Raw genomic sequence first — 15,361 nt, forward strand, 5'->3', positions numbered from 1 at the left:
ATGTGTCAGTTACCCTTTGAATTGTCTGATGCCATTTCTGGTTTGGTGGCCTTGAGTGATCATGAAGGCCTTGGTTTTTGGAGAGACTTGGGCTCAAATTCTGGTTCCATTAGTTACCTTTAGGAGCTTCAGTTTCCCTGTCTTAAAATGGAAGTAACAGCTGCTTTAGGGTTGCTGTGAGGATTAAATGAGATAAGGTGCAGGGCTTACTTACCACGTCGTAGGTGTTCGAAAATGTGAATTAAAATGCTAACAGAAATGCAAATGTCAAAAAATGCTGTTAGTGAGCTGTATGATTTTTTTTACAGTTTTGGAATGGGCACTGTGATTTTTTAATCATACAGCTGCTTATGGGCTACAACAGGACAAAAAGTACAGGTGTTATTACTTTCCAAATGGCCTCTGTGTGGCAGAAGGGCTGGGTGGGCAGAAAGAGTTTTAGGTCATGTCAGTTTATTTAAAGCTCTGTTAATTCAAGAAGGGGTGATTATGGAAAGTGCTTAGAGACTTCTGAGACTGTAAAAAAGAGTGTGTTATTATTAGCAGTAAGTTAGCTTACATCCTTTTTACCTGTTGCAGTGCTGGGGACTAGAAGATTACTGCATCGAGGCTGAAGTAGTCCTTGACATTTCTGCTTCTCTGCTTGGCTGAGTGGTAGTTATTTCACATTCCACTGAAGTGCAGTCATCATCTAAATAGTAATATTTGAGAGAATGGGGGGGGGTACCACATAGCATGTTCATCTGGGGGCTAGCAGGAATATCTCTAGGAAGGTTGTTAGGGTGGCCAGGGTCCCTCATTTATTTTTATACATAGAAATATGTATACTTTTATGCTAGTCAAGGAGAACTTGGACCAGTGTAGGAATGTTTAATGGTATCAAGTGTAATTTTTCTGTATTTGGCCAGACCATTACTACTTTTCTCCCGCAGGAGACATGCAATTCTGGGTGTCACCAGTGTCCAGACTTTCTGAATCCTGGCAACCAAGCTCCCTGGATATTGAAGTTGCGGCCTATGCACTGCTCTCACACTTCCTGCAGCATCAGATTTCTGAGGGAATCCCGATTATGAGGTGGCTAAGCAGGCAGAGAAATAGCTTGGGAGGTTTTGCCTCTACCCAGGTGAGTGGTGAGCACTTTAAATTTCTTTATAAAAATAATTATATATGTAAAACTATTCGTAAAATTAAATCTCTCTCTCTCTCTATATATGTGGTTGCTTTATTTCATGACTTCATAAAATTACACGGCAGTTAAAAAGTTTAGTAACTTAAATCAAAGGTTTAAGTTACTAATTTTAATTTTTCCTCATCTTTGATATAAACATCGTATCTGATACCCATGTGGGATAAATTAGTTCCCTGTCTCACTAGCCGTTTGTCGTCTCTGGTACCCGGTACAATAGGAGCTCAGTTCTAGTCAGCAGATGTTTTCTGAGTCTTCCCTGGACTCCAGGTCAAGCAGATTCAAAGGTGAATCGAGGAGAGTTCCACTCCCAAGGAAGGTGGATGAGTATGCAGTGGTATCCTAAACGTGGTATCCTTTACTCTTTGGCGGCCTTAATATAGCCTTATGTGCACACATCTTTTTCTTTTCCCAACAGGACACCATTGTGGCCTTGAAGGCCCTGTCTGAGTTTGCAGCCCTAATGAACACAGAAGAGACAAATATCCAAGTGACCGTGGTGGGGTCCGGTTCACTGAGTCCTGTGAATTTTGTGATTAGCCCACAGAACCGCTTTCTCCTCCAGACGGCTGAGGTGTGGACAAGGGCGTGCCTCTCCGAATGTCTGTGTAGATGCTTCCTTCTGCTGGAGTACTGCTTTATTTCCTTTCTGTTGACTTCAACAAAGACTTGTTCCCAGAGCTCTGTGCTGGCAGGAAGGAGTACCCTCCTTTGGTTGAATTTGCCGAGCTGGGGAAGGGAGGAGGGGTTGAGAACTTTGGACAGATTTGGAAAAGGAGGAAACGTGGGCCCTGTCTTACTGGGAGAGGAATGAATACCCGTTGAGCTCCTATTCTTTGCAGGCCCTGTGCCAGATTTCTTTACATGTGCTATTTATTGCATTTACTTCTCAGACCAAGTACCTTTATCCCCACTGTACATATTATAAAACTGAGGCTAAGAGAGTTTAGCTAACTCTCCCAAGATCATGGTGCTAGTAACAGTAGAGCTAGGATTTGAACCCATGATTTCGAAGACCATGTTCCTTTAGGCTGCACCACATGTCCTCTTAGGTGAATTGATAGAACCAGTAGTAGAACTCTTTCTTTAAAATGGAATGAAGGGCTATGCTAAACCCTAACTTTTTTCCCTTGGTTAACTTTGTAGGAAGTTGAGGGTAATGGGTGAAAGCGGTAACTTTAAGGCTAGAACCTGAGGGAGAGGGTTGATGGCAAAGGAAAAAGAAGGAGTGTTGGTTCCAGTCAGTGATGGTGTGCCATTGTGTTCTCAGGAAGGCCAGCGACTTGGATGCTGAGGGAGGCTTGAGGAGGGAGGAATGACTTCCATTTCTTGTCTTTCATGCTACAGCCCCTACAGAAGGGCAGACCTGTCCACAGCACTAACGTGTACTTCCTCAGCCTTCACCCCCCTTATCTGGTTGACCCATAACTTTTGACATGTGAGGCATGTAAAGTTCTTAGAACTTCACAGCGCACACAGCTTACACTCCCAGTGAGGGATAACAGCGGTCTCTCGTGCCGGCTGGAAGGACGTAGATATGGACAATTAGCCTTATTCACCTTTTTCCGCCTTTATTCAGCTTGCTGTGGTACAGCCAACTGCAGTTAATATTTCTGCAAGCGGTTTTGGATTTGCTATTTGTCAGGTATGTAATAATGTTTATTTTTGTTTTGTTAAATAGGACTTGCTATACTAATTCTTTGGTTTGGGGCACTGCTAAATCTTTAACTTAGATGATATAAAATTCGTAATGATTTATTTCTATGACTTAGACAAGGTAAATCACTATCTTTAACAAAGAGTGTCGGAGATGTTACTAACTAGTGAGTAGACAGCAACTATATAGTTTGATAATCTATAGTTTGATAATATTTCTTGAGTATTATATGCTTTTTGAAGTAAGGATTAAAATCCTCCAATATGATTCATGTGAATTGTTGGGAACTCCCACCTTTTTTTGTAAAAATACAGCTTAGAAATTGTAATACTGGGTAGAGTTTCTACTGTGACCTGATAACCATATAGCATTTTACTTACCATTTCTTAATATTCATTTAACAATATAAAGGTCAACATGGTATTATAAGTAATTGACTTGAAGATAGGAAATGTGTCCCTTTGCTGTAAAATTTTATATTATAGTAAATAAAACAATTAGAGCATGAGATGTTCAGTGCTCTGCTCTAGGAAGAAAATCTAAAGAAATCTACCCTTTATGGTGTAGTTGGGATACAATAACATGGAAGTAGTATATAAAATACTGAATGGACGTTATTATGCTTAATAATACATGAAAATCATGGGGACCTAAAACCATGTTATTGGGATGCAAAATAATACGTGATAGTACTAAAAAAGATTATGTGCTTGGTTAGAAAAAACAAACCAAACAAACCCTGAAAGATTTACTGAGAAAGTTAAAAAAAAAAGGCTATTATAGAGAAAAAGTACTTTTTCAAAAACCAGTACAACTATTCTAGTTGAGAGAACAGATGTACTTTCTAAGGCACAATGTGAAGGGTACATGGTCAGGTATAATTTGGAAACTTAGAAATAATGTGAAGATTATTTTGTACGATACTCAAAACACAGTAAATGTTTTTTAAAATCAAGGAAAAATCACAGTTAAAAAGAACAGTATTCAATGAAAAGGATAGAAAGACAAGAGTGAATAATTTGTATCGGTCTTTTTTTTTTTTAAAAAAAAGTCTTTGTTGAATTTGTTACAATATTGCTTCTATTTTATGTTTTGGCTTTTTGATCATGAGGCACGTGAGATCTTAACTCCCCAACCAGGGATCAAACCCGTACCCCCTGTGTTGGAAGGCGAAGGCTTAACTACCGGACCGCCAGGGAAGTCCCTTTGTATTGGTCTTTACTAACAAAGACCATGTGAAAATTCTCACCCTCAAGCTGTCTTTTTATGTGAAGAGTAAATCCAAAAGTAAATACATAAGATATTTTAGATACGATTGAAAAATTTTATGTACTTAAACCACCAAATTGGTTGGAACTCATTCTTGATAAACCAAATGTAGATAAGTTACTGAAGTCAGATGATTTTTATTTGAGATTTGAAGGACACAGCAGTAAATATGGTACCTAGTGGTCAGAATGTTCACCAGTCCTATGTTGCATTAACATGCAGAAAATGAAACGTAGGGACCAATAGGTACTTCTTGTAATGGAGAAAAAGTTTGCAAAAAAGCTGGTCACCCAGAAATAGGTATTGACATTTCCTTTAGTTGATATTTTTGTAAGTGCTCTGGAAAAAGGAGGGCAAGGAAAACTCTCAGGTTTGCAATAAATGATAAAAAGCAAAGCTATTGGAAATAAACTGCAAGATTTCTTGACGTTCTCTGAGTGAGCAGTTCAACTCTGTTGTGGACCAAATATAAATGCTAACACTTAGTTATAGATGAATATTAATTATGACCCAGGGGACAAATCTAGTAGTCGTGTTTGTTCTGTGATGAGATTGGTCTCTAAAGGAAAATGCGTGCCACGGGAAAGGGGGTAATGAAAATCACGGAGACTATCTCTCCAATCGATGGAACCGTTCTTCAGCTGCTCCAAGAACACTCTACACTTTTAATTGTAGTTTAAGAAAAAGTTGGAGAATGTCCAGACTGAGATATTCCAGAATGATCAAGGGGAGGAAGGATTATATGATGTAGGTGTGGCAGAATAAAAAGTTGGAACTCTTAGGTTTGAAAGATGATTTGAAAGATGAAGGCTTAGAGAGAGGATTTTTTTTTTAAGTATGTAAATCCACAGTGGATACTACACGTTTAGGTCAGAGGGGCATGTGTGTGTGTGTGTGTGTGTGTGTGTGTGTATGTGTGTGTGAGATTTAAGTATTAGCAAAGAAAAATACAGTATTACATATAATAGTAAGGTTTATGAACCTTAGTATCAAAAAAAGCGGAAGGGGTGAAGAATTTAAATAGATCCCATTCGACTTGACATGAGGCAGGCCTAGGAAATTTAGAGGACATTCCCAAGCTTCTGATATTAGGGTCCCTTCGAGGGAAACACTGGTCCTCACACCTCCTCAGGGTCCCCACAGCGCCATTCACATTGGTGGTGGGCACAGAGTATATGCTGAAAAAGACCCAGTTGACTTGAAATCCATCATTTATTTCATCCTCTTTGAAAAACATGGTGTGATCGAAAAAGAAGCCTTAGCAGTTGAATAGGTTTTTGTTCCACCAAGGCTCTTGGGTGAAAACATTTTGATTTATCTTACTGATAGTTCCAGTTTGTGAAAAATAACTCCAGTTGGGCAGCAGAGCTTAGAAATTAGTGGATGCTTTCAGGAAACTTGGCAATAGTTTAACTTTTTCCCTCAAGGGAATGTTTTACATTATTTGAAAAAAAAATGCACATGAATATTGTCCACGATGGTCTCTGATACTTGGAATATTACCTAACAATTTTCTCAATTTTAAACATCATCGTTTATAAACTTTTATAATTATATTTGTTAATGATACTTCGTTAGCTAGTAAAACTAATTCTTTTTTAGGTTGAAGATTACCAATCTAGTTGGGTTTATCCCAAAGAGAATCATTACCTAATATTTAGGATACATAATGAAGGCAATTTATTGCTAGTAACTTATTATTTATGCTTATTTGTTATTTATTACAGCTTAATGTTATTTATAATGTGAAAGATTCCAGATCTTCCATAATCCAAAGATCTATCCAAGATCAAGAAGCCTTTGATTTAGACATTGCTGTAAAAGATGATAAAGATGATATCAATCACTTGAATTTGAATGTGTGCACAAGGTTAGTATCTAAGTCCCTCCTTTTTCTCCTTCTCCTGAAAAATTAGATTTGAAGATTTAATTAAATATATATGGTTGTTTATATATTTAATTATATTCAATATAACTCTGTATAGTTATTGAACTATATCAATGTAAGGCGTTACATTTAACAAAGATTTCAGTTATGCATTACACTTCAGATTACAAACTAGAAATACTGCTGATTGTATTTAAGCATTTCTCAGCATGCCCAACTTACTTACAAGTTTTCCTTGTATTTATAACAAGTTTGAATATAAAAGTTTAATAAAACTCAGGTTTAATTTAGAAAAACTTTAACGAATCATGTTTAATACTGCAAAGTTGATTATTTCTTTTTGTTGCTCATTTTTCTGTGAAGTAATTATTCCAGGTTCATATTTAACGTTTAGTTTTGTGCACTTAACTCAAAACTTCATAAGCGTGTGCAAGTTCAGTGACGAGCATAGTTTTTTTTTTAGACACAGTGAAAATATTCCAGTTTAGAAGATCCTTGCATTGGATAATTAGGCACTTAACAGCTTCTGGGAGTACTTAATAAGGTGGCTATTAAATTTGCTCTGTGTCCAGAGCATCTGAGGATCTTGTTAAGTCATAAGAAAAAGGTATCCGTTTCAAGACTACTGACTTCATAGATTCAGGGTCTGTGAAGCCGCCTTCAGCTTTCTTGCTTATTCTAATGCACACATAAGTTTGAGAGCAAGTCCTTCAGAAAGTTCTTGAAGCAAGAGACTAAAATTTCTTCCTTGTCAATCTCCCCTCTTAGCTCTGCATGATTTGGTGTTCAGCTGGGTGTTACTGCAAGATGCACTGATATTGGGGAGCTGCTGCCTGCCCTTTTTAAATATCCCGTAGCGTCTGGTTGACCTTGGGCTGTTGTTGGGCTGGAGGTCACTGATGTGGCCCTGAGCTGCCAGATCCTCCCAAGGTCATCTGTAGGTGTTTCTCCAGATGGTCAACCTTCTTAGCCATTGCCTGAACCCAGTCTCCTCCATTGCTGCTACCATCCCTCCTATCTTGGGCCTTTTTGTTCCTTTTGTTTTTTGGAAAGTATTTTTAAAAATATTATTTATTTTGGCCACGCCAGGTCTTAGTTGCGGCATGCGGGATCTTCTTTGAGGCATGTGGGCTCTTAGTTGCAGCATGCGGACTTCTTGGTTGCAGCATGTGAACTTCTTAGTTGCGGCATGCATGTGGGATCTAGTTCCCCGACCAGGGATTGAACCTGGGCCTCCTGCATTGGGAGTGTGGAGTCTTACCCACTGGACCACCAGGGAAGTCTCAGGGCCTTCCTGTTCCTGATTTTGGTATAAATTGTCAATGTGTTTGCCCCTTTCCTCACCTGTTTGGGCATTTTGAACCAGCAACTTGGGGATATTAGAATCTCTGCAGTAGCTTCCTTTTCAGCTGAGAAGAAAGTAGGACTCCCATTATACTTTACTAAGATTGCAACTGGGCTCTGTTCCAGAATAACAACATCAGGTTATTATTATTTAAACAACAACCACCTACATTTATCACAAACTTACATGCCAGGCATTGTATCAATGACTTGCACACATGTCTTATTTAATCCTTAGAATTACTCTGTAAAGTAAGGGCTATCGTTATCCCTGCTTTTCTCATTTACTCCTTCAGTCATTCATTCGCTCAGTAAATATTGGTTTAGTCTCCATTATGTGCCAGACACAGTGTCAGGATCTGGAATATAATGGTTAGCCAAAAAGACACAACCTTGTCTTCACAGAACTTACTATTTGGAAGAGGAGACAGAAATTAGTAAAAATAAATCCTGAAAACAACGTTACCGAACTGAGGTCTGGCTGCTTGCCGCTTGAAAGTCAATAACTGAGAGGCAGTTGTTGGTAGAAAGGAAAGATGCTTTAATCAGGAAAGCCGGCAATCTGGGGAGAAGGTGGACTCATGTCCTGAGATCAACTCTGAAGATTCAGTCCAGCTGTGACAGTTTTTAAAGGGAAAAAAGGGAGTAATCTCAGTTAATCGTTGAGATGGGGGGTCAGAGCCATTGCCATCCCCCCCCCCCGGCCCCCGTTTGCAGGCTTGTGGACTTCTTGTGATCTTTCTTTAGATGTTACCTTGTTCACACAGTTTGTGTATATAATTACTAAAGGGGAAGCTGGGGAAGAGATCTGGTCATCTGTTAATTACTTATTCTTCATTTCTACTTTTTTGATCTACAGAAAGAACCAACAGGTTAGGCAAGGTATTGTGTGATCAAAAGATTTGAAAAGTGTGCTTGGGCTGGAGATGAGTAGAGCACGGGGGCACCTGGTTTAAGGTTAGTTACAATGTAGCTTTGCTAATGTGGCAGGAAAAGGGGTTTCCTTGTGAGAGTGGTTTCCTGCAAATAGCTGCTTATAACAAGTCTAAAATTCTACTTTTGAAAAGGGCAAAGAAGAATAGCCTTATGGAGCAATGAGAAGGATTTTACCTCTTAGGGAGGTCAGGTAAAGACACAGAGGAGGAAAATGAGGTGAAACTGAGATTCAGACCATAATGGGGTTTCACTGTTTATAGGGGCTCATGTAAAGATGCAGGATTCCAAATCTTAATCCAGCATCAGGGAATCAGACAGGCAATAGACTTTGCTAGGTAGAGGACATCTATATCTTTTTCTTTCTTTCTTTTTTTGGAGGACCTGGAGAAGGGAAGTGTTTTAATGTCAGGGTTGGGGGCTTTATAAAAAGGATTTAGATGTTGCTACTAGTTTTCTGAGAAAAATCTGCTATGAAATACAAACTACATTTTAAATGAATTCTTTCAGTGGCACTTTATAAAAAGAATAGCTGGTGTTTCAGGTACTTTATTATCATCAGTAGGGTCCAAGCCCTTACTCACCTCAGAAAACGTTTCTCTGTGGCCTAGTAATTTAACAAATTCTGCCCTGGCTGGTGGAAAGACCAGGTCAACCAAAGCACTTCTGATGAGGCACTAAAGTCATCATATCTAAGCAGGTGGGCTGTTTTTCTCATCTCTAAAACCCCTCTAGTTTTAATGCCCGTATTGGTTTTCAATAGCATCTCTTCTGGCTGAGTGCCTCACCAGCAGATGGTTTCAGCTGCCCGGGATCACCGAGCCCACTGCAGTCTGCACTTGTACTGTGTGGCTTTTCAATCGCGTTTGGCAGGCATCAGTTTGCTACTTTAAAAAGCAAGATTTTGGGCTTCCCTGGTGGCGCAGTGGTTGAGAGTCCGCCTGCCGATGCAGGGGACCCCGGTTCGTGCCCCGGTCCGGGAGGATCCCACGTGCCGCGGAGCGGCTGGGCCCGTGAGCCATGGCCGCTGAGCCGGTGCGTCCGGAGCCTGTGCTCCGCAGCGGGAGAGGCCACAACAGTGAGAGGCCCGCGTAACCCCCCCCCCCCAAAAAAAGCAAGATTTTCTACGTGCCCTTGTTGCTTTTGCCATTTAAAGGACAACAGGAACCAACTGAACGATGCTAAGAGACTTTCATGTTGGAGACAAACTCCTTTCCATACTGACATTGGGCTGTTTCAGATCCAAACAAAAAGCTCTTGCCATCTATTGATTTTAGAAAAATAATTAGTTTAAAGGAGACAAAATGTTGTTGGTGCCCAGATGCTTTGATATTCACGACGTGTACAACAGGGTTAAAGAACGAGCAGTGTGATAAAGCTTTCCAAGGCTTGTCATTCTCCCGAGGTGGCTAAAGCAAACACAAAATGTGCTCCAAGTATGTGGGAGAAGAAAGGGAAGGACCTTGCCTACTGGTCTTCTTTTTTCTAAAACCCGATGAAGAAGAGGTTGTTGATGACTTGGCCGCTGTCTCCTGCTAAGCGGTCAAGCGATGCCTCTTTTTCGTTTCCTAGCTTTGAGTTGGAGAGCTTAGTGCCATCAGCTTTTGGGAAAATGAAAAATGCAATGTCGTTTGGTATCAGCCACTAGAAAACAGATTTGCCCACCGAAGGGGCAAAGTTTGCCTTTCTTAAACCCAGGGGCCCAGGTCTGCTGCATTGCAGGCATTTCATGCTGACTGACAAATGGACCCGTTGTTCTATTCCTCATGTGGTTGAAAGTTATAAGAATTTCAGACCTGTAAGGAAAGGATTACCTTTTTACAGTTTTCTGTAGTAATTTTTTATTTCAAGGAAACGGTAAATATTTGGAATAACACTTGGCGGTTTTAATATTTATATGAAGATAGTTTGCCAACAGCTTTAGGTTTTTCCTAAAGGGTTCTCTTCTATCCTCTCCTCTTTGATTTAGGTTTCTAGGCCCAGGTAGAAGTGGCATGGCCCTTATGGAAATTAACCTCCTCAGTGGTTTTACCGTGTCCTCAGATGCCATTTCCCTGAGTGAGACCGTGAAAAAAGTAGAACACGACCATGGAAAACTCAACCTCTACTTAGACTCTGTAAGTAGTAAAACCTAAGTTTCGCATTGGTAACCACTGACAAAGCCACTATTTATTGTGTTCAAATTTACCTTTACTTTAAACGTTTTCTTTACGTCATTATTTTGGCTTTTTGTGTCCCTGAACAGCTTTCACATGGCAACTCTCTGTTGTCCTCACTAAAAAGACATTATTATAAAATTAGTTTAAGGAGAATTACTATGAATGGTGAGCCTGATGAAAGTCTTGATAACAAAATTATTATTTCATACCAGATGTTCAACAAAGAGAATTGCTGTGATATAATTTCCAAAATGCAGTCCAGATGTCAACTGGAGAACTCCTTAGCTTCAGGGAATTGCTAAACATGTTTGTGTAAATGCTGCTGATGAAAAAAAAAATGCTGACGGTGAAAGCTTTAATTACATGTTTTAAAATGCTTTCATAAAAAAAGGCTTTTAATATATCCCTAAAGGGTTAATATTCCTGCATTGAAAAGTTAGGTGCTTAAATCATAGAATATTCTCAGAGGTTTGGTCCTTACACAAAATTATTATGTAATTTTCATGTACTCTTCCCATTACTGTGTGAAAGCTACTGATCCAAGAATAAGGTGCATAAAATATGTGAGAGAAAGGTTAGTGTGGAATTTAAGACTCTACTTGTTATGTCTCAAAACTGCTGGTATGTAAGTTTATTCTCCTGACATCTATATGAAATTCATATGTGGAATCAAAATTGAATTCTAAGTGTTCTTAGGATTTCATGTTACATGGGGGGAATATGTATGTTTCTTATTCCAGTTTTGCCAAGTGTGAATCAATCATATTGTTTCAGCAGTGAATCTACTTTGAAAAATCTAGTTCCTTAATGTTCTTTTTGTTTTAAGACTTCAAAAACCACTTTGGTTAAAAAGCTGTTAAAACTAATTCAAAGTTTCTAGATTCTTTTGCTGTTCAGTGATTTTCATATATTAAATACTGTTTGATAGCCATGGGCCTAATTTGGGGTTTGAAAAATACATTTAAGGTTTTTTAAAATAATGTAATTAGGTTTGGAGTGTCCATTACATTTTGACTGACTAATTTGTCTTTTCACTTACTGCTAATTGGTATGTAATGGAATGTTTAAAGGAATTTATCAATTTCAGATTCCTTAACCAGTATTATTTGCCAGATTGGCATTAAGTGTCCTTCCTGGAGGCAAGGAGGCTGGCCTTGTGTGCCCATATCAGTCAGTTATTGGTTGTGGGCCACACCTCCCACTCTGAGGTTACTTCACTTACTGGATGAGGTGACTCGCATGAGCTGAGGGTGATTCTCCAGAGAAGGGGGCTGGTGTGAGTCAGTAGTAGCAACCAGGATGGGGTGCAAAGCTGAGACGGGGGATTTTGGTGAAGCACCAGGGCCAGGGACATGCACTTCTGGGCTCTGCTTACTTCACCACTCTAATTCTCAGTATCCATTTCAGTAAAATGGAAGTAAGGACAATACCGATCATGCAAGGACTGTTTTACAAGATAAATGATGTAATTTCTATACAGTGCTTACCCCAGTACCGGGTGTGTAGAAACGCTCCCTAAGTGTTCATTTCTATAGCTGTTTGATAAAAGGATAAGAGATAGAAATGTCTTTTACTTTCTCTTGAACACATAATTTGCCACACCCTTAAAAGTCTTTTGTATTTTTCAAGGTAAATGAAACCCAGTTCTGTGTTGATATTCCTTCTGTGAGAAACTTTAGAGTGTCAAATACACAAGATGCTTCAGTGTCCATAATGGATTACTATGAACCAAGTAAGTGTGTCCTGGGGTTCGTGAGACTTTGGGAGTTACACCAGGCATTCATTCATTCATTCACTCATTCATTCATTCCTTCATTCAGAGTGGTCGTCTGCTGGATTGGCTTTGTGGGGGGCGGGTGTTGTTTGGGGTAGTGAAAGAGGTGGCGGAGCAGAAGGTGAGCTTTACGTTTAAACGAAGACAATTGATAATTTACAAAAAAATAATCACATGGTAGCATTTAGCATATATTAAAAATATATTAAAATATTAAAAAATGATGTTTTTGCTCATAATATTTTAGGTTTTTAACTCCCAGCTACAAACTTTACAAAGAAAAAGTGGCACCTTGTTCAATTTCCAAGGTTCTGCTCCTATTCCAAGCACCCACTCTATCAGGTTCTGGTTTTAAAACAGGGCTTCTTCAGGAGAGAACATGAACAGCGTCTGCAGTGGATGAGCCTCAGTTGGGTTTAGCTGTTTCTTCACTGAGGGAGTCTTGTTTTGCTAAAATTTATTTATTGTAACAGATTTTTTTTGATCATTTCAAGAAAACTATAGTCTGTTTGGAAAATAACTTGAGCTTCTTTGACTTTACTGGTAATTTTTTACTTTATAAAATGTTAGAAATTTAGGATGTGAAAGTAGAGATCTAGTCCGGAGATCATCTAAGTTGATCAGGACGAATCTCTGTTCAATCACAGAGTGACTTTTTGTCGGTGTGTGATCTTCAGGCTAATGTTTCTACTTGTCATCACATTCATCCTGAATAAGCACTCCTGGGGCTCAGAATCATCAGAACACATGAGAATCATTAACATTTTCATGTCGTAGGTAGTTGTAGATAATTACACTTTAAAGTACGCGGAACCTGTCCTCGTGGTTGGGAGTGTTTGGTGGAGTATTCATGCAAGACAACGGTAGCACCAGCTCTCCTTCTAAGTCAACAAGCCAGTTCCTCTCATCTTTTGCCTCCTGTTGGAGTTCACCCCCAGTTCTTGTGGGACATTTTGGGGACACACTGATGCAGCACTTTTTTTCTGGTGGAAGGATAAGATCCACTGTGGAGACTCAGTGACAGTACCTAGTTATCCAACTTCGTTACATGATTGTTGAAACATTCTCCAATTTATGTTTCTTAGGTGTATGGAGAACATTTTAAACATTTGAAAAGCAAAAAAGATTCAGTCTCTGAGATTTTTTTGTGGAAGACAACCTATGTATGAGGGGGTGCATTTAAAATGAAAACATGGGAAAGGTCAGAATAAACCAACCAACCCATTTTGAAGAACCCTAGAGTTAGAAAACGTACTTAAAATATTAAAAAAGTCAATGAAAAATTGTGAAGAAATTTGAAAATAGAAATTGTATTTTTTACAATTTTTTGTAAAAAAATACAATTGTATTTTTTACAAATTTTTTACAATTTTTAAAAATTGTAAAAATAAAAATCATTTATGCTTTATAGTAAGGTTACTGTAGTGCTATTGGTGCTTTATATAGTTTTTAAAAAATATTAGCTCGTACTATAAAATTTACCCAAGTTGAATAGTTTTAGAGAGCTTAACGTTTTAAAACACTGAAACAAGGCATCACATAGGTAGAGTTCTCTTCACACTTCTGCATTTTAAAATGAAGTCCATGGTAAATATTTCTCTTCAGTAGTTCCAATGAGTAGAACCTTACTTGAATGCATAGAAAATGTCACCCTAAAATAAATTCTCAAGGGGGTTAAAACATCCTCAATTTACAGTCTTTCCTGTTCCAGGAAGAGTTTCAGGTTGCGGTTGAACTGCGGCATGCAGCTGTGGTCTATTTTCTCTCTTTTAATGCTGGCCAGCTGCTGGAGGTACAGAAACTGGACTCAAAGCATTGTTTCTCTCTTGGACTTGGTAGTTTGGGCCCCTCTTGAGTATTTCAGTTGTTTCTTGTAAAGAAAAATATAATTATGTGAAGAACGGAAAACTCAGAAAAGTGTATCGAAATGCTCTTAAGTTTTGGCAAAGTAAATGCTTCTAAACAAAGGAGGCATGTAAACCAACATCTGCTTCTTTGAACAGGGCGGCAAGCGGTGAGAAGCTACAACTCCAGAGCACAGCTGTCCTCCTGTGACCTCTGTGGGGACGCACATGCCTGCGGCCCCTGTGACAGCGCGGCCTCGGCCTCCCTTTCTCACCCTAACGCCTGTCTCCTTGTCTGCTTCATGCTTCTGTTCTCTTTGCAGTGTTGGCTGTGATTTATTTTTTTAAAGACTCCGCGTAACACTTTCATTTCTAGAAGTCACATGTGATTGTCTTGTTTTCATAAGCAAATATTGCCTCTGTTTTGAAAATTAATGTTTTTCTTTTTATGGGATGGGATGGGGGTGTACAACTGGTCCTTGTATGTGTAGCTGCATGGAGTTCTTCCCCTGACTTCTGTGTGGAACAAAAAATCAGAATTATTGCAGCTGTATTCTTTTATTTCCCCCTCTTAAAATCTTTTAGGATTCTTTTGGAGGTGTTATTTTCTCCAGAATAAATGTGTTATTTTAGATGATTCTTTTCATTTTCTAGAGGAAATGAGCCTGGGTTCTTAAGCACTGCTATACATCAGTGTCTACTTTAGTATTAACGATGGATTTCCTGGGAACTGGGAGGAAACAAACCCATGGGAGGAGCTTGTTCTGTCCCTTCTGTATCCGCCCTAACCCTCCACCTACACCACCCATCCCAGTGGTCTCAGTACATCCTTCTTAATCAGATATAATTTCTTTCTTTAGGATGGAGGTGGTGATTTTTTTTCTTTTAAAGGGAAATGGTGTTGTTCCACTCCAGATGTAGTCACACACCCCAGCCCTTACTCTTCCTCTGTTTTCCCTCTGGAGAGAAGCAGAGAGAGACCGGCTTCGCTGTGTTGCCGGCGGCTCAGAGGTTGAGGTTGCTGGGAAGTACCAAGAGAGGCCCCGGGTGCCCTCCTCTGCGTCCTCAGCCCCACATGTGGGCTCTGTTCAGGCTGGGGGTCAGAGGGCATTGCAACACGTGCCTTACGTGACTTGGACCAGAAGATCCTAGACCAGGAGGCACATGTGAGTCATGGGGGATGCTAAGCCAGGGGCACAACAAAATCCTGTATGAGGTGTAGCAGACTGGACCTCCCCATGGTCTGGGAAAGAAGCTGGGGTTTGACAGGGATCAGAGAGATGTGAAGTACTGTACGGTGTTGGCCA

The 15,361-nt window shown here is 39.5% G+C and overlaps 1 protein-coding gene across 3 annotated transcripts in view; it reads left to right on the forward strand.

Annotated features, from left to right (window-relative positions):
- Positions 1 to 14,686, forward strand: part of CD109 (CD109 molecule) — a 113,549-nt gene extending 98,863 nt beyond the window's left edge. For all 3 annotated transcript variants that reach the window (XM_022590370.3, XM_089921744.1, XM_022590371.2), the window contains 7 exons: positions 933 to 1,123; positions 1,605 to 1,760; positions 2,766 to 2,831; positions 5,840 to 5,982; positions 10,247 to 10,394; positions 12,066 to 12,168; positions 14,214 to 14,686. In XM_022590370.3, the coding sequence (XP_022446078.1) occupies positions 933 to 1,123; positions 1,605 to 1,760; positions 2,766 to 2,831; positions 5,840 to 5,982; positions 10,247 to 10,394; positions 12,066 to 12,168; positions 14,214 to 14,389 (983 nt within the window). In that variant the 3' untranslated portion in view covers positions 14,390 to 14,686. The remainder of the gene's footprint in view (positions 1 to 932; positions 1,124 to 1,604; positions 1,761 to 2,765; positions 2,832 to 5,839; positions 5,983 to 10,246; positions 10,395 to 12,065; positions 12,169 to 14,213) is intronic.
- Positions 14,687 to 15,361: the final 675 nt, after the last annotated feature.

The sequence above is a fragment of the Delphinapterus leucas genome, chromosome 12 (assembly GCF_059928025.1).
Source record: "Delphinapterus leucas isolate spDelLeu-1000000601 "Yukka" chromosome 12, BTC_Dleu_Yukka2, whole genome shotgun sequence".
Classification (NCBI taxonomy): Eukaryota; Metazoa; Chordata; class Mammalia; order Artiodactyla; family Monodontidae; genus Delphinapterus; species Delphinapterus leucas.